Source organism: Fundulus heteroclitus, chromosome 23, assembly GCF_011125445.2.
Source record: "Fundulus heteroclitus isolate FHET01 chromosome 23, MU-UCD_Fhet_4.1, whole genome shotgun sequence".
NCBI classification, from domain to species: Eukaryota; Metazoa; Chordata; class Actinopteri; order Cyprinodontiformes; family Fundulidae; genus Fundulus; species Fundulus heteroclitus.
In genome coordinates, this window is record NC_046383.1 from 24530721 (window position 1) to 24556035 (window position 25315).

General features: G+C 40.1%; 1 protein-coding gene across 1 annotated transcript in view; it reads left to right on the forward strand.

Moving 5' to 3' along the window:
• The window catches only part of gabrb2a (gamma-aminobutyric acid type A receptor subunit beta2a), a gene marked incomplete at its 3' end in the record, with an annotated part of 43841 nt that extends 23193 nt beyond the window's left edge, over positions 1–20648 (forward strand). The window contains 2 exon segments of the mRNA XM_036127386.1: positions 4004–4224; positions 20566–20648. Coding sequence (XP_035983279.1) covers positions 4004–4224; positions 20566–20648 — 304 coding nt within the window.
• Between the last annotated feature and the right edge of the window lie 4667 nt (positions 20649–25315).

The window sequence follows — 25315 nt, forward strand, 5'->3', positions numbered from 1 at the left end:
CATATGGCCTAGTCAAAGTCCAGACCTAGTTCAGCACGGAGAGTCAGTGGCAAGACATGACATTGTTCACAGATGCTCACCATCTAATCGGATTTAACTGTACCCTCTTTGCGAAGAATAATTTTCAGTCTGCAGATGTACAAAGACCCAAAAGGCTTTTATAATAAAAAACAAACTAACTTCAGAACATTTTTCCTTTGCAAAACTATTTGTGACTCGGTCTCGCTCTGTCACATAAAATCCCCACACTTTATATTAAGGTTTTAAAGAAATGTGAAAAAGTTGTGTCCAAGGCTACAATCTGAAAAAAGTCTGTGAAACCACAAAAGCAAGCATTGAGGACTGATGTCCATACTAAAACAATCTCCAGTATACTTGAGTTAAATTTTTATGCCGCAATGTTGCAGTTTTGTGAGTGAGTTTTACAGCATTTCATCAAAATGGAACAGACGATACTAAAGGCAGGTTTGCACTGCAGGAGTAGCTGCCTCAGCGGGTGATGCATCAAGAGTGTGGCTAACAGCTAACGATCCCAAAGGTGATAGAGATATCCAATCGACAGGCCGATAATGAGACCGAGAGGGAGCGACCGTGAGAGGACGGCTCAGTGGTGCCTCTTCCAAAAAAAAAAAGAAAAGAAAGGATGCACCAATTCTTGCTTGACTTTTCATCCCTGTATGAAAAGTCAAGCAAGAATAAACCCTAAAAAAATCGACACGGCAGCAGCTCGTGTATTTTTTAGATGGCCCTTTTTACGCAGTGCTTCAGTTGTGCCCGCTACATGCAATCAAAGATGAGGGTTTAAGAGTGAAAGTGGCACTTGGTTTGCAGAGTCACGCCAGCGTGTTTCGGACAGACATAAAATCCCTGGAAACGTAGAAACACAGTAATAAGTGATGATGATGGAGTTAAAGCTCAAGGGCCCTGTTTCACGGACTGTATTTTTAATGTGTTTTCCCACTCGGTGATTGCACTGCAACGCAGCGTAGCCAAACGGCTCTGACTGCAGTGCTGTGTTTCACTGTGGCTGTGTGGGTGTGAGCCCATTTTAAGGAGGAGGTACAGTTTAATAACACACCTCAGAGCATGTGTGAAAACAAGCTGCACTGTATGAGCGCTGCTTCTGCAACACCGAGGTTGAATCTGGGGAAACTCCTGAATCTCCGTGGTTTGGGCTGATTGTGATGTCAAACCAGACAGGACAGGCAAAGACGTTTGCATTAGTGGGAGAAACGGAAAGTGGGTTCATTCATTCAATCAAACCAAAACCAAAACTAGTGTGCCTCAGACAACGGTCAGCCTATTCATCAATTCCCCTCTGTGTATGGACTGAGCTTGCAGATCCAGCTTTTAGACACAGTCCACATATTTTTAGTACGGTTGATGTTGGGGCCATTCCAGAGGGTTAATGTTGGTCAAAAAGGACTTCTGATGTATGTTTAGGACCATTGTCCTGTTATCAGGGTGACTTGAGTCAGAGTTAAACAGTGCTTGGGAGCACCATTACCCCTATGCAGTATTATAGACCATTACATGATGCTACCACCACCATAGTTGATAATTGGTACAGTGTTGTAGTCTTTGATAAAATGTGTCTCCAGAAAGGCTTTTGGCTACTCCATGTGGGTACTGCCATTTTTTTAAAATATATACCATTAATATCATTTTGAATCTGAGGCATTGAATATTTTAGAAGCAGCCAGTTCAAACCACAACATGATTCAGTTCAAATGTTTAACATATACACAAAAAATATCAACAAAAACTTAAAAGTTTTGTAGTTGAAAAACAGGAAGACCTCTTTTCATAAAGCACAATTTCCATTTTTCTAGTTTCCTTGAACTCCCCCTCTGCTACTTTCAATCAGAATGCCATTTTGTTTTCCATGACGAACAGTCAATAGCTGTGGTTTGGAGCAGCAAGTATCTTTATTTTTGTATTTTTTTTTTTATATTGGCAATATAAGCAGTTCTTTCCAAGTAGAACTTACATTTCTGACATGAGTACCAATTTTTTGAGCATGACCAAAACATTTTGGCAGCTGCAGATTTTAGTCAAAACCGAAGGAGCTTGTTTTCTTGGTCAGCTGTCTGTTAGTCCGGGTTGATCTCAAGGGACAATGGTGTTCCAGCAGTTTCCAGTTCAGTTTCCAGTTGAGTTTGTTCTTGAACATTGAGTGTTAAAACTGGGATTCAGGTAAAGCTGCAGTGGGTAAATTTTGTATAAATGTATTTTTACATATTTCTTACTGTCACTATGTCTTGACTGCAAAAAATGAGACAGATGACCTGTAAAAAAATCAAGCTCCTTTGGCTCCTCTCGATGGTCTTACCACTAGTAGCAGAAATACACCACTCCCGGTCAGAAACAACCAATCAGAGCCAAGAGAATTGTCTGGTACGTGTCCTGTCTGGCAGTGTAGCAATAATTGCTGTTTTAATGCCAAAGAGTGCCCAACAGACTTTACTTTCACAAGTGGAGGATTGCTGCTTTTGCCATAGTGTGCCACTTGATATATATGCAAAAAAATGTATTAGATATTATTTTGGGATCATTTCACGTTCAATGGGGACACAGACGGAAAGGTAAAAGAGAAAGACAGCGAAAAAGATGAAATATATTGCTAAAAGGGAGAAAATGTGGAAAAAACAGAGGAAAAAGACAAGATAACATCATTGGAGTCTGCTTCAACACCTGTAAATATAGATATAAAAAGAACAGCAAAACCAACCAATAAAGTATTACAGGTACAAATAACCAACGCCTTGATAACGTCACTGAAAAATGCGTAGTATTACATACAAGTGTCAGCCAAAGCGAATGATAGGGTTTATCTGTATAGTAGTGATTCTTTAAGTACCTGGATCCAAGCACCTGTAGGTGTGCTTGTGTATGTAAGATTTATCCATAAGAAAAATGCTCAATTGTGGTTGTGAGGAGACAAAGACACCCCCGCAGAGCAGTGAGGCAGACATCGGGGAGACCAGAACCCCAGACGCCCGGAAGGACCCCCAGAGAAAAGGAGCCCAAAAGGGACCAACACCAGGATAGCTGCCTCCCCCATCCCAGGGAAGAGCAGAGAGGAGCCCCAGGAAACCCCCCCAGCAGCCACAGATTGTCTGGCTTTGATTGGTTGTCAACCGCTCTTGTGTATGTGCTGCTCACACACCTCCGCTGCACAGCGCTGCCGTCATTCAAGCTCAAGATTGCTGGTAGGCTGCAGCTGTGTGGAGAAATGGCGGAGAAACAGCCTGCTTTACAGGAAAGCTAATTTGTGGAGTGTCACCTGCTCAGGAAGCAAAGACAGGAGAACATCGGAGCTGCACGGCTGCACATTTTCAAGCTAAGCCCACGGTTTTCTCAAAACTCCCTACTGCAGCTTTAAGTACTGCAGCATGGCATTCAAAGCTGGTTCTTGAACTGGAATAGCCCTGACCTTCAACCCGGGCAAAGATTCACGGACTATGCTGAAAAGTCGAACTCTTGCCAGAACCTTTGAATGAGCGCCAACAATTCTGATATCAAGTAGCTAGAACTGTGCCAGAAATTTGTCTGTGACTTCAAAACAATTACAGTTTGACTGCAAGTTGCCGAGCAACACTGACCCAATTATCATTTTGGACATTTATGTATTTAATCCTGTATGTATAATTTTTAGCATATATGGGGTAGAGCAAATCCACAGCAAAATCCCATTTGTGCATGACAATTCTTGTTTTTAAATTCATTAAAGCTGTTTCCCAACAGCCTGTTGGATGATTTTAGAAATGAGCTACAACAGCGTACAGTTTGCAGAGAAGCACAGAGTAACATCCTACAGAAAGTTGATGCAGCTAAGACTGTGGTGAAAGTAATAAATTGTTCAAAACCTGAAATCTATAAAGAGAAATAATAATTATAATAACTATACACATGTATAACCACCGGTATTTATAATCCATACAAGTTTAAAGCCCTAACCTGACTTCGCTAAACCCCCACCTTCCCCCCTTGTGTTCACCAGGACTACACCTTGACCATGTACTTCCAACAAGCGTGGCGGGACAAGCGCCTCTCGTACTCAGAGATCGCCTACAACCTGACGCTGGACAATCGGGTAGCCGACCAGCTGTGGGTCCCCGACACCTACTTCCTCAATGATAAGAAGTCCTTCGTTCATGGCGTGACGGTCAAGAACAGGATGATCCGTCTCCACCCGGATGGGACAGTGCTCTACGGTCTCCGGTGAGTCAGTTAAACCTGCTGCTTTTGAACTGGCCCTGTCATTTAAATAATGGTATGGTAGTTTTTTTTTAGTTTTAATGGCATCTTTTTTTGCATTTTTTATCACAATTCCTTTGCTAATTGTATTTTTTTAAATTGCAGTAAAATACTCCAACTAATAAACTTTCACTATCACAGAGGATATCTTTTTGTACTCAAAAGTCGGTCGAAAATATAACAAGAACCATTTCGAATGCTGGTTTTCTAGCTGTGAAAGCCATAGATCATCAAACAACCTTGTATCCAACATGGCTGCCGTGCACAATAAATGTAGAGACGGTCGCAGGTATAAACTATATATTGGCACCTCTAATCATTTCTTGTTAACCAGTGGCACAATCTCTGTTTGTGAACATGTCCTAAAGTTTTCAAATTACTAAAATGTCGTTAGCACTCAACAGTGTGGATCACCCAGTGGTTGTGATGCTATTCGTATAAATACAAACCAGTAATAAGTAACCAGTAATAATAGTACTATATTTGTCACTAGTGTAATGTTATATATGCTATCAGACGTGTAAATGCACTTACGGGTCACCTTATTAGCAGAGGCGGAAGGAGTACCTAAATAATGTACTCAAGTAAAAGTACAGTTACTTTGATAACATGTTGCTTAAATACAACTAAGATTACCAGTGTTAAATGTTACTCAAGTAGAAGTAAAAAATACCTCATTAATTTTTACTTTAAGTAAAAGTTATTTAGTGTTTCCATTTACTTTATAATCAGAAGAAAGTCCCTATAATGCATTTCACAACCGAAAAGAGTAGATATTGGTCTTAAACTGTTTCTAATTAAATAAGCACCTTTTATAAATGAAAATGCTACATAAAAACAAAAATGTTAGCATACAACATTATGAATAATTTGGAGGTAACACTGATATTTACATTAATTGTTAAAATATTATTTAACATGTTTACATGGTCTTAGTCTTGAACATAAACCAGATACATTCCCCTTATTGACTCCTGCATTCAGTAATTAGTTGTCAACTGGTTAGTGATAATGATGCTATTTTTAGCTTTAGATTACATCCGGTAAATAATAAAAAAATAAAACAGTCTGTTGAGCTAGATGATCGTTCACACTGAGCCTGGTTCTCCTGGAGGTTTTCCTTTCCGTTAAAGGGGAGTTTTCCTCTCCACTGTCGCTTCATGCATGCTCAGTATGAGGGATTGCTGCAAAGCCATGGACAATGCAGACGACTGTCCACTGTGGCTCTACGCTCTTTCAGGAGGAGTGAATGCTGCTTATCAAGACGTTGATGCAATCTACTGGGTTTCCTTAGATAGGATACCTTTTGACCAATCTGGATGATTTGATTGAATTTAACTTTGTAAAGTGCCTTGAAATGACATGTATCATGAATTGGCGCTATATAAAAAAAAAGTGAATTAAGTTGAAAAAAAATAATGAAAGATAATTAAAATAAAGCATGACCACTGTCCTAGAAAAAATGGCAGCTTTCCAAAACTGTTTTTACTAATCTCTACATGATTGCGTAGGTTTGATGTTGAGTTTTTAAATGCAGATAATTAGATCGAGAGTTTATATTCCATCATAAAGCTGTTGCCTTTTTTCTGCTTGATATTAACCTGGTCCCTTAAATATGGCCATGGGTTATTTTCTTTTTCTTGGTGGTGTGCCTCCATGTTGGGATCTTATAACTCTGACTTTAACCCTAACCAATGGATCACTGCTGTTGCATCTGGTGTTTTGCTTTTTGACTCAGTAAGTAATGTGATTTCAAATGTAACTGAGTAAAATACTTAAATCAACTCATACGCATGTACAAGTAAAAGTTAATCTTTTGTTAACTACTTTAACAAGTACATAGGGCACAAGAACTGTTAATCACAGTAACTTAAGTAAATGTAACTAGTTACTTTCCACCCCTGTTTATTAGTTAGACCTTCCTGGTACTGGGTTGGATCAGTACCTTCAATACTGAAGTATCATGCAGTTTCTCCAGATTTGACGGCTGTGCATCCACGATGTAAATCTACAGTCCACCACATTCTAAAAGATGCTCTATAGGATTGAGATCCAGTGACTGTGGAGGCCACTGTCGTTCTTTGCCATGGAGCTTTATCCTGCTAGAATTAGCATTGAGAAGATGGTTACGGTTGGTCAAAGAGACCATAAGATGGCGAGCAGCAAAACTCCGGTAGAGATGAGAACATCCCCCACACCATCAGCAGCCTGGACGCTTAACGGAAGAAAGGATGGCTCCATCTGTCCATGTTGTTTCTGTCGAATTCTGACTGCACCATCGAGACACATCAAACCAGGCAACATTTTCCTGTCTGTGATTGTCAATGTCTGAAAAGCACCCAGTTTGGTCTTCCTCTACCGCAGACTAGCTCTATCAAGGTTTGACAAGTTATGCATCCAGAGATGGTATTTTCCACATATCTTGGTTGTAACGAGTGGCTATTTGAGCTGTTGTTGCGTCCCTGCTATTCCAAACCAGTCCACCCACTCTCCTCTGATCCCTGATGTCAAGATATTTTCTCTTTTATAGACCATTCGCTGCAAACCTGAGAAAACGGTTGTTTCAGCAGTTTCTGGAATAGTCAGACAAGCTTGTCTGTCACCAACCACCATGTTATCTTCAAAGTCCCCTAAATCCTCTTTCTCCCAAACTCTCATGCTCAGTTCGAACAGAAATAATCTTTGCTATGTCTAGATGCTTAAGTGCAAGAAGACTCTGCCATGTATTTGATTTATTGGCTATCTGTGTTAGCAAGCAATCGACCAGGTTTACCTAATAAAGTGGCTGGTGAATGTAGTTTACATCTCCAACTTTTACTGCATTTTACACGTACAGTGGATATGTTGAGTTCAGTGCTGCTAGGAGATCTCTGACTCTCCAAGTCAGAATTTTGACCTAAAAGTGCTTTCTTAAATATTTCTTATTGGATACCTGGAAGATTTGACTTCAGTGTACAAACGGAATACAGGAAAATGCCCAAAAGAGTTATGAGTTTAATACTGAATATCTCTGCTTAAGGTTAGCTGATGCTCCATAATTGGGGGCCTGCAGTCTGTACAGATTTATACATTTGTATAATTATTTTTTTATTCAAAAAGCACAATGCACATTAATTAGTATGAACACTCCAGCCGGCTCTTCAGGTAAGAGTACTAGCCTTAGCAGTGGATGCTAATTTAAATCTGTAGCCCTTAGTAGGGCACAGATTGATAGTGGGCTATAACATGAGAATAAGACAGTAAATCACATAATTTGTTAAATCAGTTGATGAAATAGCAACACAAAAGAAAATTTGATACAACATTGTCAATAGACAACAGTCTATATATGATCACAGCTATGTTTGGTTAAGAAGCCTGTTTTGTAAATGCAGGTGACCGTCTTGTAAGAGAAAGCCGGCCTGCTGCCTGCTACCTCGCGTGGAAAAGCTTTGATTTTATTTGATGACGACATTTTAAGATGTAGGGGCCAGACCATGTGGAACTTCAAACACTACTGCAACATCAAATTATTTCATCCTTTTTTCCCCCATCATGAATAATTTTTATTTTCGGTCACGAAATCTGCAGTGTTGGAATAAGTTCTTTATTATTTTTAGGTTTTGTTTAAATCTAATCTTTCCAGGGATTGTTGTGTAGGCTTGTCTGTTTTTGTCCAATTGATCCGACAGCCGTCCACATGTAAAGGAGACATGGAGTTTGTGCTCATTTGCGCAGCCTCAGTTGTCAAATTCTTTTGTAGACTTTCATATCCCTGATGTTCATCAATTTCAATAATTGATCAGCTGCCATCAATAATAAATAGGGCCAGTGCAAACAGCAGAACTGAATGTGATTGCGCGCAGTGGTTCGGCCAGTCCGCCCAATGTCTCTTTATTGGTGCTGGACTCTGATGCCTGTGCGGAGGCTGTAATCCATAATTGATCATTTATAGTCAATAATGTAGCAGTTCAATACAAACACACAGTGTTTATTTGTAGCAAATGCCTGCACAGCCAAACACAACTCCTCCATCAGTGTGCTGCTGTCTTCTCTGATCTGTCACCGGCTCTCTGTGTGCGTGTGCGTCTTAGAAGTTATTGTTGCTAATCCAAGATTGCACCCTTCGCTCGTTCTCTTTTGGACGCCGCTGCTCTTCTCGTGCAAAACACTGCTTAAAAAATTTAAGCATCTGCACTGCAGCAGATTATTCATTGCTAGATTTGTTTTAGCAACTGAAAAATGCAATTTATAACACTCTCCCTCCGTTATGTAACCCTAGCACGTAGTTCTGCATATCTGCCGAAATGTAGCGCAGTCTCCCCGAGTTGTAAATGCTTTGTGAAACAGGAGGACAGCGCAGAGATGTGCTTGCTACCTCTGGTCCGTTGTCCTTGTCGGTGCTCCCTCGTTATTTGGTTTGTAGCTTTGGCTCAGGTGCTATTTGATGACTTCAGGTCCAGACACCGTGTCAAACGTCGGGGAGATGGGCCACCTGATAGTAACAGCAGGGCATGTAGTAAATGTGCATTATTTACAGTGCCTTGCAAAACTATAAATACCTCTTAGGGGCGCCTCTCCTTCTGCTGCCCCTGAACCCCTGCTATAAACAGGTCTGTGAAAACAGAATTTCTTCAAATTTCCTGGTAGTTGTGTAGCTAAACATAATGCTCAGACGCTGGATAACTTGCACCTCACTCAACTAGAGTTTAGTACAACAGACACAAAACAGAGACAAAGCTCTCTATTCTTCGCAGCAAGCAGGGATGCCTGCACATACATAACACTTACATTTATTTAGGTTGCAAATGACAGTTGCTTGTGTGTCGCCCTCCGTCAGTGTCGCCCTGAGCATCTGCCCATGTGGCCCGTATTAAATGCTGCACTACCCTTGAACTTTTGCATATCCGTCGTGTCACAAACATTTCTAGATTTTATGGGACTTTTATGTGGTAGACCAACAGGAAGTAGTAAATAGCTGTGAAGTGGAAGGAAAACGATGCACAAGTCTTTTACGTATCAGAATCTGTAACCTGGTATTTTAATCCAGTCGTAATTTGACTAATTAATTTGGCAGGAACTTTCTTAAGATTTCCCCCAGATCGTAAAGCTACTACCTAGAGATGCATTACTTTGCAACATTTGCATACATATAAAGAAATACAGCTAGATATTCAAATCTAAATTTCCACCGCAGGGTCTGACAAACATGGATAGCTTTTTAAAAGGTGCGCAGACAGAAAACGTTCCTTTGTGACAAACAAAATGTGGACATCTTTTCATTATGGGTGGATTTTTTTTTTTTTTGTGATTAAACAATGATTTGGAACAACACACCAAACCAAATGGGAAGCCTGACTGTAGCATGTTTCATTTGTGATGGGAAGAAAAAGGGAATTTAATTTGTTTTACAGCAAAGTTTTTGATATTGCATTTAAAGAGAGCGAGCTCTGATAAAGCAAGCCACAACGTCAATGTGATCTCATTGTAGTTATTCCAGGTTCAGCTTGCCAACTGCGCAATTTTATCAAGGGAAATCACGCAGCGTAAAATGATGACTATACTGAGCTGCACAGCATGTAGGTGCACATACTTACTGATATATGTACCCCTGTTGCAGTTATGGGAAGTTGATTTTCTTTATTAAATCTGTATTTGCAAAGCTCACACATTTTACAGAAGTGCAACATTGCATTCTAGCAAAGCACTCCCAATAAAGCAGATGTTCTTTGCAGAACATTTTAGCTGTTTGTTGGCACCCATTATAGTTTTAATAAATCAGGTAATGAGTGAACAAAGCAAAGGTTCCTCATTTCCTCTCCCTGCAGGGTTATACACTACAGGCACTTTGTGCATAACTAATTAAGCCTCCATAAAAGCACTTATAGACATGTAATGTCATTAAAAGGTATATATTACAGCTGGTGTAATATCCATTCTCCCTCATTTGTAAATCTCCTAGTAAAGATATCATGCTGCGAATGCTTACTAAATCCCCGCATAATAAGAGTCAAAAGTATTGTTATTGCCCTGAAAGGTGAGTGTTGATTTGTGCTGAAGCAACTGAACACATTTTTACACTCCACCTGGGGAACACAAGTAGATTAGACCGCTGTTAGTTAGCGGGAGGCAATGGATATTGGATGTGTGCGTGCAGGATCTACGCATGTCTGCGGGTGGGCGTTTGCGAGTGGGCGAAGGTTATTTTTGGGGAGCGCGTGGAGGAGGGAGGGCGAAGGTGTTGTTTACTTCATATTCTCTGGATATATAGTGCATCCCAATCCTGCCAAATCCGGGTCTTCAATTACCGGGAGGAGCAGAAAATTACAACCGGGCTCCCGACTGTCACTTCAGAGCTCGGTTCGAGTCTCGGGGAGAGGCAGTCTGATCTAATTACCCAGACCCTGAAAAGGCTAAGCCAATAACACAGATACCACCCAGGCGGCGAGGAGGAACGCTCACGCTCACGTGCACGCATAACAGCGAAAAACACAAACTCCTCTTAGCGTTTTTACTCAATGCCAGAAGGGAGAGGGAAGAAAAAAAAAAACGCAGACGCACGAGGCTTCAGATTTACACAGACAAGAGTGATGAGTGGAAAGAGAGAGAGAGAGCGAGAGAGAGATGAAGGTCAGACTTCATTCAAGATGGAGAAATGTATTAGGATTCTCCTTCTTCTCTGCCCTCCTCCCTGTGAATATTATTCCTCCTTTTGTGAGAGGAAGTATTGTTGCAGGTTTGCACTCTGCAGCTTGATAGATCCCATCCCAGAGCTGCCTTCTTTCTTTCGATGTCACCCCAATATTGACTTTCTTTCAAAGTTATCCGTCTCTCTTTTAATTTACCTACGTGGATGAACAAAGAAAAAAAAACCCAACAACACTTTTATTTCTAAATATTGCCATAGACACATAAGAAGGGAAGCATTCCCCCAGCATACATTTCTTCAGCTTCAACATGGGCTCCTGATCCAAAATGGAGGAAGCCTCTCTGTCCCATCCTCTCCACACATAGAATTTTTTATTCCACTTCCTTGGTTGCAAAAGGTCAGTCAAGTTAAGGCTGCACGGGTTCGCACCCTGTAAAATGTGCTCCCTGGAAATGAGATTCTGTCTGGGAATTTGCGGTGGTTGTGTTGTGTCCGTAAACAAGGTCATTTGGAATAAAGGTGCACAGGCTGCCTTAGGCGGGGTCCACACACACACACACACACACACACACACACACACACACGCATGCACACTGAGAAAGAGAGCTTTGACTGAACCGTCAGAGGACATGCACAAAGAAAAAAAAATAAAACAGCCATTTTTAGAACTCGGTGTCCTATGAGGTCCGACGCAGAGCAAATGTAGCGTGTTTGAACTGCGTGATCCGTGAGAACAAGGCCTCTCCTCTCCGCCGGCAGGTCGGGATGAGAGGGAGAGGCACCGGCCCTGATGTTGACGAAGAGCAAACGAGCCTGCGCTTCATGATCATCCTAGACTTTTTTTTTTGCTGCAGTGGAGATGACAAACAGGAGGAGGAGGAGGAGTACAGGCGAAGGCAAGGCAGGGAGGGAATCCTGCAGAGAAACCCTCTCCTGCTTCTCCTCCTCGCTCGTTATCGGCGTTTCGTTATTTGTTAGCATGTGTTTGGACGTACTGGCGCGGCCATTAGTGGCGAAAGTAGCCTCAGAAGAAAAGGCTTCGAGACCAGCGCTGATGATGTAGGTGGGCTATAAATAGGCCGTTATTTTTACCCCTGCCACTTTGGCCTCATTTCTGTTCCTCCCCGGTATTTTCGCTGTGAAGATTTCAGCAGTGGTGGTGATGGGGAGCACGGCGAATGATCAGTGCCCACCTGGTTTGCATCACGGTAACTTCGAGCCCATACGAGGGGATAAACTAGGACAGAAACGAGAGTCCTGTATTAATCCCCCAGTGCACCATATAGCCCTGCTAACTGGTTCTTATGTAAGAGCGCAGAGAGCAGGAAAAAAAAAAAAAGGAGGAATGACAGACAACCCGAGAGTGTGAGAGAAAGGCTGCAAGTCTCGACGTCTCAAAGAATAAAATGCCAAACTCACAAGGCTTGGCCCTTTGGAGACGTACCTTTTTAAATATTAAGATAGCTGCAATAAGCTGGTTGCATAAGTGTGCACACCCCTACTCTAAAGCTTTGTTGAGGCACCCTTTGATTTAATTTCATTGTCATCCGGGTTACCTAATTGGGTTCACGCCAAACATCGAGAACAATGTATTTACCTGAAATATAGTTAATCCGTCCGACAAGAATCTTAGCTCATTTGCATCTTTTAGTTAAAAACCACAATTCACAGACAGGTTACAATGTATCTGAGTTATGCAAGGGTATCTGTCAGATACATCCAGTTTTTATCACTTTGTACCAATGTTTTCTCTATGAAAGTTGGTCAGGGAGGCTGCGAAAAGATGACTTGCCAACAAACACTGGCTGCATTCTACATATGAAAACAACCCCCGCCCCCCGAATATTCTTTGTATTAAAAGAATAGGTATTTTTCTTTCAAAGAAAACATTCATGCTTGGCTAAACTCTCCTAAACCCCCATGGGACTATGTGTTTGGTTCTGAAGGAACCAAAACCCCGACACAAGTTTGACACAAAAGCCAAAATGAAAATCACCAAACGAGCACGATGCCTACAGTGAAGGCGTGCGTCCAAGCATGCGTCCAAATCAACAAAAGAGGGACTTCATTTGAACACTAAGCGGTCTAACTTCAACTTCAACGGGAGCACAATGCAGACTCCACTGCATGCATCTCCACCCCGGGGTGAGGACTGAGCTCCGCTTGGCCTTTGCTCAGTGCGGTTCAAATCGGTTGATGCGTTGGACAGGCAATACTAACCAGTGAGGTTTTCTGCCTTAAAGATAAGAAGATAAGATTGCTTGGGGAAACAAGATGAATTAGATCAATAAAATAATGTTCATAGCCTATGTTTCATGTTTTGCACATAAAATTGTGGTGACCTTTGCAAACTGGCCACTCAAAATGTCTTACTGGGTTTACACAGTCACACATAGTAAACCAATTACAAGAATTTGGAAGTCATTTACCGATCATTTCAAAATGCTTTAATGGCAGGAACTGCAAATATATAAGTTTAAATTTATAAGAAGAATTTTAGCTTTTCCTTTTCTCTTCTATATATGTAACATATTCCCAGGTAAAAACATAAAGGTCAATATAGAGTTAAGAGGTTTCCAAAGACAAACCACAAGAAGAAACTTGTAGTTTTGACTTAAATGTTTTACATCTTAAAGCTTATGGATATGAAACTTTAAAAAGACACCACAGTTCTTTTGAAAATAAATATATCTTATTTTATTGTTATTCATACTTTGTTGTGCAGACTTGGCTGATTCAAGATGTATTGGTAGATAACCAGAGGAGCAGTATTATTATCCCTCAGCTACCTTTTACAGAACAGCCTAAATGTGATTCTGACATTACAAAGTCAGTTTTAAACTACTTTTGAAGTAAATACAATCTCCCCTAATGGAAAGCTTTTGTTGTAATAGGCCTTTTATAAAATAAAAAGGGTCCCTTGAATATTCAATATATTGTTGCAATTTCTTAAGTAAGCCAAACAACATTAAAGAAAAATGCATAATCTTAGAAGGTTTTCTAATCACTTTCTCTGGGAATGGATATCTTGCCAAAGAAAATCACAAGTTACATTACTCAATATTTTATCTATATTCCATGTAACTAAGATATTTTTACTTTGATTTTCTTTTACCTTTTGTCACTATAAGAAATTATTTATTTCCAAGTGCTTAAAAGTGTATTTTCTGGAGATGTCTGTATATTAAAAAGGTATAATTATTACAAGTTAGGCGATTTTTGTGAAATTACTTATGAAAAGAGATTTTAACGAAGACAACATCGCTACATTTTATGATATATATAACCAATAAATACCTTGTTGGGCCCTTTTGGACCAATGTTAAAGCAGGTGCACCCTATATGAAAGCAGCATGACATATGGGCATTAAGACTGGGATCGGGCAATGTTAGTCATTTTATAATATATCGATATCGGTTAGATAATTAATTTTACAGATATTAAAGACCAATGTTTCTTTCCATCTCGTTGCCGTTAGTGTATGTATTTGGGGAGGGGAGTGGGTCTGCCATATGGTATTAGTATGGGCATGTCACAGTGTCAGTGATGCAGCGCATATATATATATATATATATATATATATATATATATATATATATATATATATATATATATATAAATTAATGTAAATTGTATCGGTAAATAGCCATAACAGCAATATTATTAGCAGATATTAATTTTGGCATAAACCTTTCATATCAGTCCATCCCTAATGGAGGCTGTAGTCGGCGTCGCAGCTCTCATGTGTTCGATTCCCGATCGCAGGCCATTCACTCCATGTCCCACTGTCCCGTCTCTATACCCTGCTTCCTGTCATACTACTGATGGATAAAGGCGACTAGTGACACTAAATCTTTAAAGATAAATTAACAAATCCTCTCTTAAGATCATTTTCGAAAATATTCACATATTGATTGATCCGTTTTTCTTACCCACCATTTCTGCTGTCATACACGACGCACGGAACCGATGAAGAGGCCATCTTTTGAGATGGCGAACCTGTTATAACGATGCTCAGTTCAGTTCATCAGCATGGAATGAAAACCGCTCCTCCAGGCTGGAGGTATTACTGCTGGTTGAGCGATGCTATCATGTTTTATATCCATCTGTTTGTGGGTGACGTTGTGTGTTCAAGTGTGTTGGTTTGCCTTACGAGTCTTAGTGGGCTGCGCTATATTTAGCTCCTGTAGTTAAACTGTGTGTCCGGTCTTTCAGACATCCTCCGGGGCTTGGCACGGCCAGATGCCAGCCCATCTCAGCTCTGGCCATCTTGTCATGTGTTGCAGGAAGTCCGTCGCTCCGAGCAAACCTGTCGTATGTGGCGGCTCTTAAGTATGGAGCTGCATGACCACAGGGTGAACCCTGCTTAGATTTATTTTTTCATGAGTTATAGTAAAGCCCATATGGTTACCTATTTTAAAACTATATGCATTTTTTTTATAGTGTATTTACTTTAACAAGAGACCTTAAAGGCTGGAATAAAAAGGGAGATTTTAGCTTCTAGTCAATTGTAAAAGATAAACTTTGGTTATGGACTCAAAAATTTAACAGTTATAGACATTTTAACTGGTATCTTTGCAGTGATTTATGAATGCTTATTCAAAGTCAGCTTTTTGTGAGATAATGTTTGGCCATCTATTTTTTTAATTATTGTTTTGCTGACAAAATACAGTGATTCTCTTAAAAAAAAAATTAAGATGTGCAAATTGTGACTGATCCTGCATGAACAACTTCCATAGTCAAAGCCTGTTTGAAGACTGAATTACTCTATGTATGTATTAAGGAAAACCACACAGTTATGAAATATAATTTCTCAAAAAAATATTTTAATTCAGCTGCAAAAACGATTCCCAAAATAGTGAAGACTGTGTGTTTAAAAATAAAAAAAACTCTACACAAGAAAAACTAAATTAGTCACAAGTGAGCAAAGACTCATACATGAAGAAAAGACTCTAAAATCTGCTGATGATCTGCATAATATGACTTATTATTTGTGCTATAGAGACAGGGTAGATACCACAGGATTAGCCTGCTTCTCCTCTGTCCAATGAAAGCAAAGGATTCAGGAAAAATGCTTAAAATCTTTGCTGCATTTCATGGTGCTATGGTTTTTAGCAGTCATCTTGCAAGTAGAGGGTTCCATCGTATCCTGGTTAGAAATGGGGGTTAGTAATCATTTCACCCCTTTACTAGTTGGTACTTTTGATTTTTTGGTTGTTTTGCGATCGCCATTTTTGATTAATTAAAGGAGCTGGCCGCTTCCAGAGACTCCAAGGTCAGTTTGCCTCTTTTTCAATTTCTATCCCCATTCCTTGCCTTTGCGTTTTCTTACTCCCAAACAAACAATTTCCTACCGATTAACTTCAACCGTATTCATTCCTTTTTTTGTAATTAAGCATTTTAATGAATAAGATAGAGAAACATTCATGGAAATTATTAAATCTCAAGTGTAATTTGATTAAGCTGTACAATTGAAAGCAGATATTCACATGCACTGTTTTAAAAGAGACAAAACCAGCCATAATAATTGGACAAACTTAATTCAGAAGATGCTTACACTTCCTCCCTAGCTGGTAGAATCCTACCATAAGCTTTACACAATAATTTCCTGGAATTGTGGCCTATTCTCCCTGACAAAACTTATGTAACTTATGGAGGTTATTAGGTTGCCTTGCCTACATTATTTAAAGTCATTTTCTACATCTTGCTCAGAGTCTTCTGCAAGAAAATGTGTTATTTTTGGTTTGATCAGTGCTCATTATTTCATATATTGTAAGAAACAACTGGTTTGCGAATCACATTCAGCTCAAATGGGGTGTAAGAAAAAAAAACAGTTAGATTCAATTGCAAGTCTGATTTGAGCACTTCATTCTTTATCATTCAAATTACCTAATTAATAAGACTAATAAAACAATCTGCAAATACTGAGTAACTGTGTACAAAATGGTTTATATATAGACGTGAAAGGAAGGTTGAATGGCAGTGCAGGGACACAAAATGGGGAAACAAACATATAAAGCGGCTAACTGAATCAAATCCTTGCTGCCATTCTGAAAAGGAGTAAGATGGTTATGAAAATGGATGTAGGAATTGTATTAAAACTTTGTTTAGTTTTCTGAGTATTGTGTAACACCATGTCTGAACTAAGATTAAGTTGTTAAAGTTGTTAACATTTTATATTTAATTTTAAACCCATGCCTCTCTTACAGCTAACAGACAAGCCAACTATTGACCACATCATAGCAAGCGATGACATTAGAAACCTGCCTCCTGGCACATTTGTTCCCGTATTTCTCATATCCTGGTTCGTGACAGAGTCCCTGTTGGCTCTCTTTCTCAATGACAACTTTCTGACAACTAAGCACCAAAATCAAGGTCGTTAGTGTAACAATTAAGTACACCTGTGCAAAGTTAAATTTGGGAAGATAATGTCTGATGCGAGTCGGCCAGTGAGTCGTAACTGCCTGTGCCTTTCATTTCCCTGAATAATAAATGTCCAGTACATAAAGTTTTGATCACAGAAGGCTAAGTACCTGTGCTGAAACAGCTGGTATTGTCTCATGCTCTGGTGGGCTTCTTCACACTGAGCTTTTTCCACTCTCCATGCACAAATAGCATTCCAGCTACCGCTTGCTGCAGAAACAGGAGCAGCTTAGAAGGACAAATAAATAAAATCTTACAGCAATTGGCCCAGCTGGTGGGAAAAAAGGATTTTGTAATGCCTGTAACATTTCTATCTAATGTAAGCATAGCCAACCATTTAATATTTTTTTCCAGTGGCTACATTTTTTGCTGAAGCAAAAAAAAATAAAAATAAAAAAAGATTTTGAATATGCTAAAGAGCAAATCAAAAGTTAGATTAGACAGCTGAGTTCATTTGACTATATAGTTTAAAACAAGGAACTCCTTCCACACCCAATTTTGTGAGGTTTTTTGCTGTCCATCTCCCGATATGAAGAAAGCAACCCAGGAAAAGATGGTTAAACCTGCCAGTCATCTGCATAAAAATGAGAGGAAATGTCATGTTTCTAAAAAAAAAAGTGTCCAACATCAGCAGGTATTAGTGTGTTAGTTATAATATGCTATGTTAATGCTCATACATCAATCAGTCTTATATTTATGAGAAATTTGTCTGTAGGGGAGATTTAAACTCTCTGATGGTCGCGTGTTGGGTCGGCCTTTCTGGTACAGCACTTGACTGGTTTAAATCCTACTTAAAGGACAGGGACATTTTTATGTCAACAGGTAACTTTACATCTGAGACCACCAAAAAAATCACATGCAGGGATCCCCATGGGCATCTTGGGTCCCCTCCTATTCAATATCTACATGCTCCCTTTAGCTTAGATCAAAAGGAAACAGCAACATAAGTTTCCATAACTATACCGACAACACACACCTCTGCTAGCCTGGCCAGTCAGACTGAATTACATCGTATACACTCCGTATCAGTCTGGAAAAGAGATGGTAGAGTCCTATTTCAAAGGCTGGACTGACAGGCTCGGCGTCAACAGATTAGAACCAATCAGATAAATACAGATGTGACGCAAAAAACTCCAAGCAACACGCTCTATTTTTGTAATTTGTTGTCCGCGAAACATGTCATGTCATCGAAACAAACTCTTCAGTGAACGGTTTTTGCCACTTTTGACTAAAAAATCTGAGGATACATGTCGTACTCACAAGTACTTTCTTAATTTTCCAAGACATCAAGCAACAAAAGTCCCAGTATGTATCTTGACTGTTATGGTTACAGAAAAGCACTGCTGCATTAAGGGTAATTCTGGCTCTGAGAGTGACGCATCGTAAAGTCCCGCCTATGATTAGTCTGGTCTGTTTTTGCCTGGAGAGCATGGAGCCTTACAAGACTGAATTACGCCCTAAGCTCTACATCACCATTTTACCAGCTGACTATGAACCCATTCAAGCACTGAGTAAATGCTTGGAAGAAATCAGTGCATTATATTCTACAAATGATTAAAAACAAAACTGAAGTAATCATTTTTGGACCAACGGAGGAGGGATCAAGAGCCTGGCACACAGCTTCAGTCGCTTCAGCTAGTGTTAAACAATAGACCTGTTCTCTGTCTTCCCAAGGTTCTTTTATTTGATAATGTGGTGTTTCTATTGGAGGCTTTTGTAGTAATAAAAATACTCTTCAAACCGTAACTATATTTTACCATATTTAATCTAAAAGGCAGAGAAATGTTTACAGTTTCAGTACTGGGTTCTCATAACAACACAAGTGGTACCTGAGAACCCTGTTTGTTCTTTCACACAGACATTAAATAGGAAACATTGTGTCCACCAATTCAGGGGGCATGTAACAATATATCAGTTTTCTGCTCATCACATTGGTGGAGAAGATCATGCTGTAATGCAGACGTCGTGCTGTTGAACTGCTGAACTATAACCCATAAACTCTGCACAACATTGGCATATTTGCACATTTTGCATCATGACATCTCGATCTAGCATTACAAATGCTGCCGAACTCTTAGTTTTTAAATGCATCCTTGCACAAATGCCCTTTGCACAATCAAATTCTGTACATACAAATGGTTCTTAAAAATACTCACCTGTACACTGTGACGTCTCCTGCATTGTCTACATTTAAATTGTTTACTTTTAAATCACTGCTGCACCTTATAATGTAATTTAATTTTTAGTGCAATTTACAAGCTGTATGCAACAAAATTTCATTCTGTACGCACTCTGTGCATACACAATGACAAATAAAGTTGTCTAAGTCTAATTATAAGTCTAAGTCTCCTTGCTGACACATTTTCCCATAGACATTCATTCTGTCCAATCCAAGCATGTCATACTCTGGCCTCCAGAGTCTGTTTATCTGTAATTTCCACGGTAACCACCTTTGCAGTCCAGTCTCTGTAAATTCATAATCTCCAACACTAGTAACCACTGATCAGGCCCGAAATCTGGAAGTAATGACAGATTCAGACCTGAACCTCCGAAAGCATCTAAAGACAATTACAAAGTTGGCCTTCTATCACCTGAATGACATTTCCAGGATTAAAAACGAATGTCTCAGCAGGATCTGGAAAAACTAATACATGCATTTATCTTTATTAGAGTTGATTACTGCAACGGTGTTTTCACAGGTCTGCCAAAAAAAAGTCGATCAGACGGCTGCAGGTGATCCAGAACTGCCCGTGTCCTCACTAAGACTAAGAAAGTAGAGCACATCACCCCAGTTCTAAAGTCCTTACTCTGGCTCCCTGTATCTCAGAGAATAGACTTTAAAATACTTCTATTAGCCTATAAATCACTACATGGCTTAGGACCAAAATACTGCATTTTCGTTTGTTAAATATGACTGTGCAAATCTGTTATTTTGAAGAAGGATGAAAAATAAAAGAAACATGAAGACATATGAAAACATGGATTGTAGTTTGAGTGATCATTTTTAATGTATCTGAAAAAGATATCAATCAGAAATATTTTGTGCAAATGTTGCTGCCTGTCTTAACGCTCTTCCCTAAAAAAAAAACATAATTAATGACAGTTCCATCTGAATCCTGAGAACTGTCTTCTCTGTCGCACAGCCGGGTATGAGGCGTAGTTGTCTTTGCTTTGTGGTGAAGGTAGAATGAAACAAACTTCCTGGATCAGCTCCCTTGACGAATAATGTTTTATTTCCCCTCATTGTCCACAGCATCACTACAACTGCTGCCTGCATGATGGACCTGCGCCGCTACCCTCTAGATGAGCAAAACTGCACTCTGGAGATAGAAAGCTGTGAGTACTGCTCTCCCTGACAACCAGCTCTCACACCCACATGCAGATGGAGAATTAAACAGATCCTGCACACACACACACACACATTCACAGCTTCCCTGCAGGACCGAGGTAGAATGGTATGTTGATAAAACGTTATGTTAAATGCTGAGGAAGGCTGATGAGATAGCCGCAGATATGCATCAAGCAGAAGAACATCACTAATGGCTCAGTGACTGATAACATCCAGCCTAATTAATTCATATTCAGCTGCAGTGGCTTCCCAAGGTGCAGAGGAGCCTGATTAGGTCCGGTGTTTCAGGGATGTGCTGATAGTCGATGTTATGTGCAGCTTTCTCCCCAAACTGCCTCTCCGTGTTTGCACAGCACAAAGAGCTCATTTCACATGGAGTTTGTAATTGTGCGCGTTCCTGCGCTGTCGAGTGGAGGGAGTGTGGGGAAGAACACGAGATAGAAAGACGAGGTCCTCTGCGTGTTTTATCCGGGTCCCCGGAGAGAAGGATTATGGTTTCTGGGATGTGGTCTACAGGGCTCAGTCTTTCCGGGTTTGATCACACTGTAGCCAGCAGCACCAGGGAGCACAAAAAAAAAAAAACGGCACGGGTCAGAACCGCCCCTCTCTGCTGCTCTCCCATTATGTTTGCCGTCTCTCTCGCCGCTCCCCCTTTTCCGTTTCTCATCTCTTTTCTTTGCAAAGACTCATCCTCTTCTCTTTTTTTCTCCTCGCAGCCTTTTTATCTCTCTCCACATCACTCATATGCTGTCCCCCCCCCCCTCTCCTCCTCTTTCCGGCAGTCCTACAAAACACACACGCTCATATGCATGCACACGAACACTCGCAGCTCTAGTTTTGATCACCAGGCAGGATCTGCTCTCATATGGATTAACTGGCAACGGTTTTAACGCTGGAATCTCTTCATGCCAGAGCATGCTATTTTATTCAGACTAATGAGCCCAGAGAACTCTCACTTCCCTTGATAAACTTGATGCATTTTTAACAGATAGTCTTAAAGAAAAACTACAGATCCTCCAATACATCTGCAGCTCACTGCTGCAGCTCTGGCCGCTGGTCTTGCATGCTGAGCTTAAGCTGTAATTCATCTCCTACATTTTATTACTAAGCATCTCTTTTGCACATGCAAATACATTTCGGTCATAGTGGTCTCTTTCCATGTGTTGGGGGACTATACGGTGCTTTTCATAAGTTTTCACACCCCTAGTGCTTTTTTATGTTTCACAACTTCAAAAAGTATATTTTATATTGATTTTTAATTCGCTCCTATAATTATTCAAACCCCAAATCAGATCAGGTGTTTTGATACATTTCAACATTGTTCAGCTGTTTGCGCCTAAACATGTTGCATAAGGATGGTTTAACACTAATACTATGAGGATTTTTTATCCAAATTCAAGAATAAACCGTAGTTTAAATGATTACTGTGGACTCAAAATTATTCAGACCCCTCAGATCTTTATAAGAGCAAGCACTTGCAAATTACATGCTCAGACAGTCCTGGTACAAGCAATCCATGGCTTCAATGGTGGCATCAGGTTTGCTTCCGATAAAAAAACTCAGATTTCTCAATTGTTCCCTGTAACGGTATATTGCAAGTTAGAAATCTGGCTAAATGAGACAAATGTCCAGAGAGTTCAGAGAAGATAGAATTTCTTGCTTGAAAAAGGAAAAGGATAAAAAAAGGAAAGCAAAATGGCCAAATAATCCTGAGCCTACAGTACGCAGCAAGGTTCACAAGTTTAATGGTGGAGGACCCACTTCTAAACCACCTGGATGTGGCAGAAAGAGGACGTAATCACCAGATTCCCGATGAAACAGGTGGTCAAACACCTTCCTCTGACTGGAAAAGTCCTGCAGCAAAACTGTGTGGCAGCTGCAACCGAGGAAAAGTTAAAAAAAAAAAAAACTGGTTTACGCATCAGGGGAATGTCTGGAGGAGGAAGAAGGAAGCAGATGCTGCTGCAGGGTTACTCTGGAGGAGCTGCAAAGGTCTACTGCTCATCTTATCCCCATGCGGAAACATGGTGAGGACAGCACTATGCAGGATTCCTTTCTTCAGAAGGGACCGGGAAGTTGGATTAATAACTGATCTTCATTGATGCTCCGCTCCCAGTCTTACTGGTCAAAAATATCCAAAGCTGGTAGAAACATACCCTTAAAGACTTGCAGTTGTAATTGCAGTGCAACATGTTCCAGGGGAGCAAATTCTTTTTAGGTTTCTATTTTTTAAAAATTTTAAACACTCTTTCCCTCTGACTTTAGAATAATGCACCATTTAGTTTTTGTCTGTGGCTTGAATTCACCAAAGTAGCTTGGTGAATTTGCATGGCTTGCATGAGTCAGGAGAGGCAGTTTTGCACCGCAAAATGAATCCAGTCCTTCGTTCATGTCGTTAATGGCCTATCCTCTATAAAGTAAAGTGACAAGCAAATTATAAAAAGTGAAAAGACCAAAACCTACTGAAATGTAAAAAGTGCAAAGAGAGGCTCCTCTGACGACTAAAAACAAACCACACCAGTTAGCCACACCGTTTGCACTGGTTAATGCATTCCTGAATTACCCTGAACACACACACACACACACACACACACACACACACACACACACACACGGTAGCTTATTTTGATGGGATTCTACATACGCTGCCCTGCTGCTGTGAAATATTCACCAGAGCGCCAAATATGCTTTGCAGCTGGAAACCTCAACAGATGCATAATTTACTCCTGTTTGAGTAATACTGCCCACGAGCTACAGGACCCAGCTGTTTGGAAGAATAATTTAGCTCCCTTTGAATAACAGAAACTGTATATTTGTGCCTCGATGCGTTGACCAACAACTGTGATGCAAAATCAGACTAACATGAGAGGCAGACATCCTTTTATTTCCCAGCGCTTTGTCACGTTCTTGCAGGTAACGGGCAGGTATAAATAATAAAATGAATGTCTGAAGCTCTGTGCATGCAAGTTCCTGCAGATGAAAGTTGTTGCTGATATTATTAGCCGCACCTGAGCTTGTGCTGCTGTGACAAATCAAAATGTCTGTTGTAATAAAAAAGGCCTGTTGCTGAAGCGGGCTGCCGGCCAAAACAACAGCAACGACCCGACATCAGTAACTTCACCTTGAATGTCAGCGCCTTTGCAAAAAAAAAAAAAAAGTGTTAATATTTAAAAATCATAGCCTCAGAGTTTAATTATTCATTGCATCTGAATAGGTCACCGCCTCTATTTTAAGCTAGAGGAAGACAGAAGTGGAACTCGGAGCAAGGAGATGGCTGTGACACTGCTTATGTTGGAAGACGACAGCCTGCAATGCAACAATCTGCCTCAAAATGTTTCACAATAAATACAGTTGAAACCAGATGTATAAATATACAATGAATAAAAAGACGCATAACCTAGTTTATTAACATTAAAACTAACTAGACCTAAATAAGTTAAATAATCAGTTAACTATCTGAAATATAAGATATTTTTATTACTTTCTTCATATTCTGAAATTTACACACATTTAATATTTCTATCCCTTTAGAAAAAATTGGGAAATCTCAGATGATGACGTCATAGCTTTGCAAGCTTCTTCGTTTTCATGACGTTTAGTTGAGTGGAAGCACATTCAGGATGTATTTTAAGGAACACCCCAAGCTCATTGGTTCTTTGTGTAACGTGATGGAAAATCCAAAGAAATTATCCGAGCAATCAGGAAGAGAACTGTGAACCTAAACGTGTCTAGTTCAGCCTCGGGTTCAATTTCAAGACGCCTGAAGATCCAACAGGCATCTGTTGTTCAAACAATTATGTGCAAGTATAGACGCCACGGGATTGTTTAGCTGTAGGAAATAAGTTCTGTGCCCCAGAGATTAACGGGTTTTGGTGCAAAATATGTGTATTAACCCTAGAACAAGAGCATAACATCTTGAGAAGATATTGGCTGAAGCTGCTAAGAGAGTCGTTATCCACAGTGAAACTAGTCTAACATCAGCATCGGCTGAAAGGCCACTCTGAAAGGAAGAATCCATTTCTCCCAATACAACATAAAAAGCAGATTACAATAGGATCAAATGCTTTAATTTTTTGGAGACATCGCCTGAGTTCTTCTAAAACAAAAGTTTAAAGTGTGTGGCCATAATGATCTTCCTCAAATTTAGAGGAAAAAAAGCAAAGTTTGCAAGCCTTCAACTTTAAACTTTGAGGGTAGCAGCATTTCTTTTTTGGGGGGTTTTGCTGCAGGGGGACTGGTGCACTTCACATAATAGATGGCATGATGGGGAAAGAACATTATGCATAAATATTGAAGCAACATCTAAAGCCACCAGCCAGATACTTAAAGCTTGTGCAGAAAGCGCTCCAAAAAAGCTGAAAATTACTGCCGTGAAAATCTCGTGGAAGGATAAACTCACCATCTGGCCCAGTCATGCAGTTGTCATGTTTCTGGCCTGTCTGCCACCTGCATTCTGCCATATATGCCAGAAACATTTGCAAGTAGATGTCCAGTGTTTGTTCATGCCTGATCACCTTGTCTTGATCACATTTCTGAATTTTCCTACCTTGCCTTACTTCTGATTTCTGGACCATGATCTGGATTTGTTCCACAATAACAAACCTTCCTTGCCCCTGGATTTGTCTGCCCTGTTCGGACCTCCGTACATAGCCCA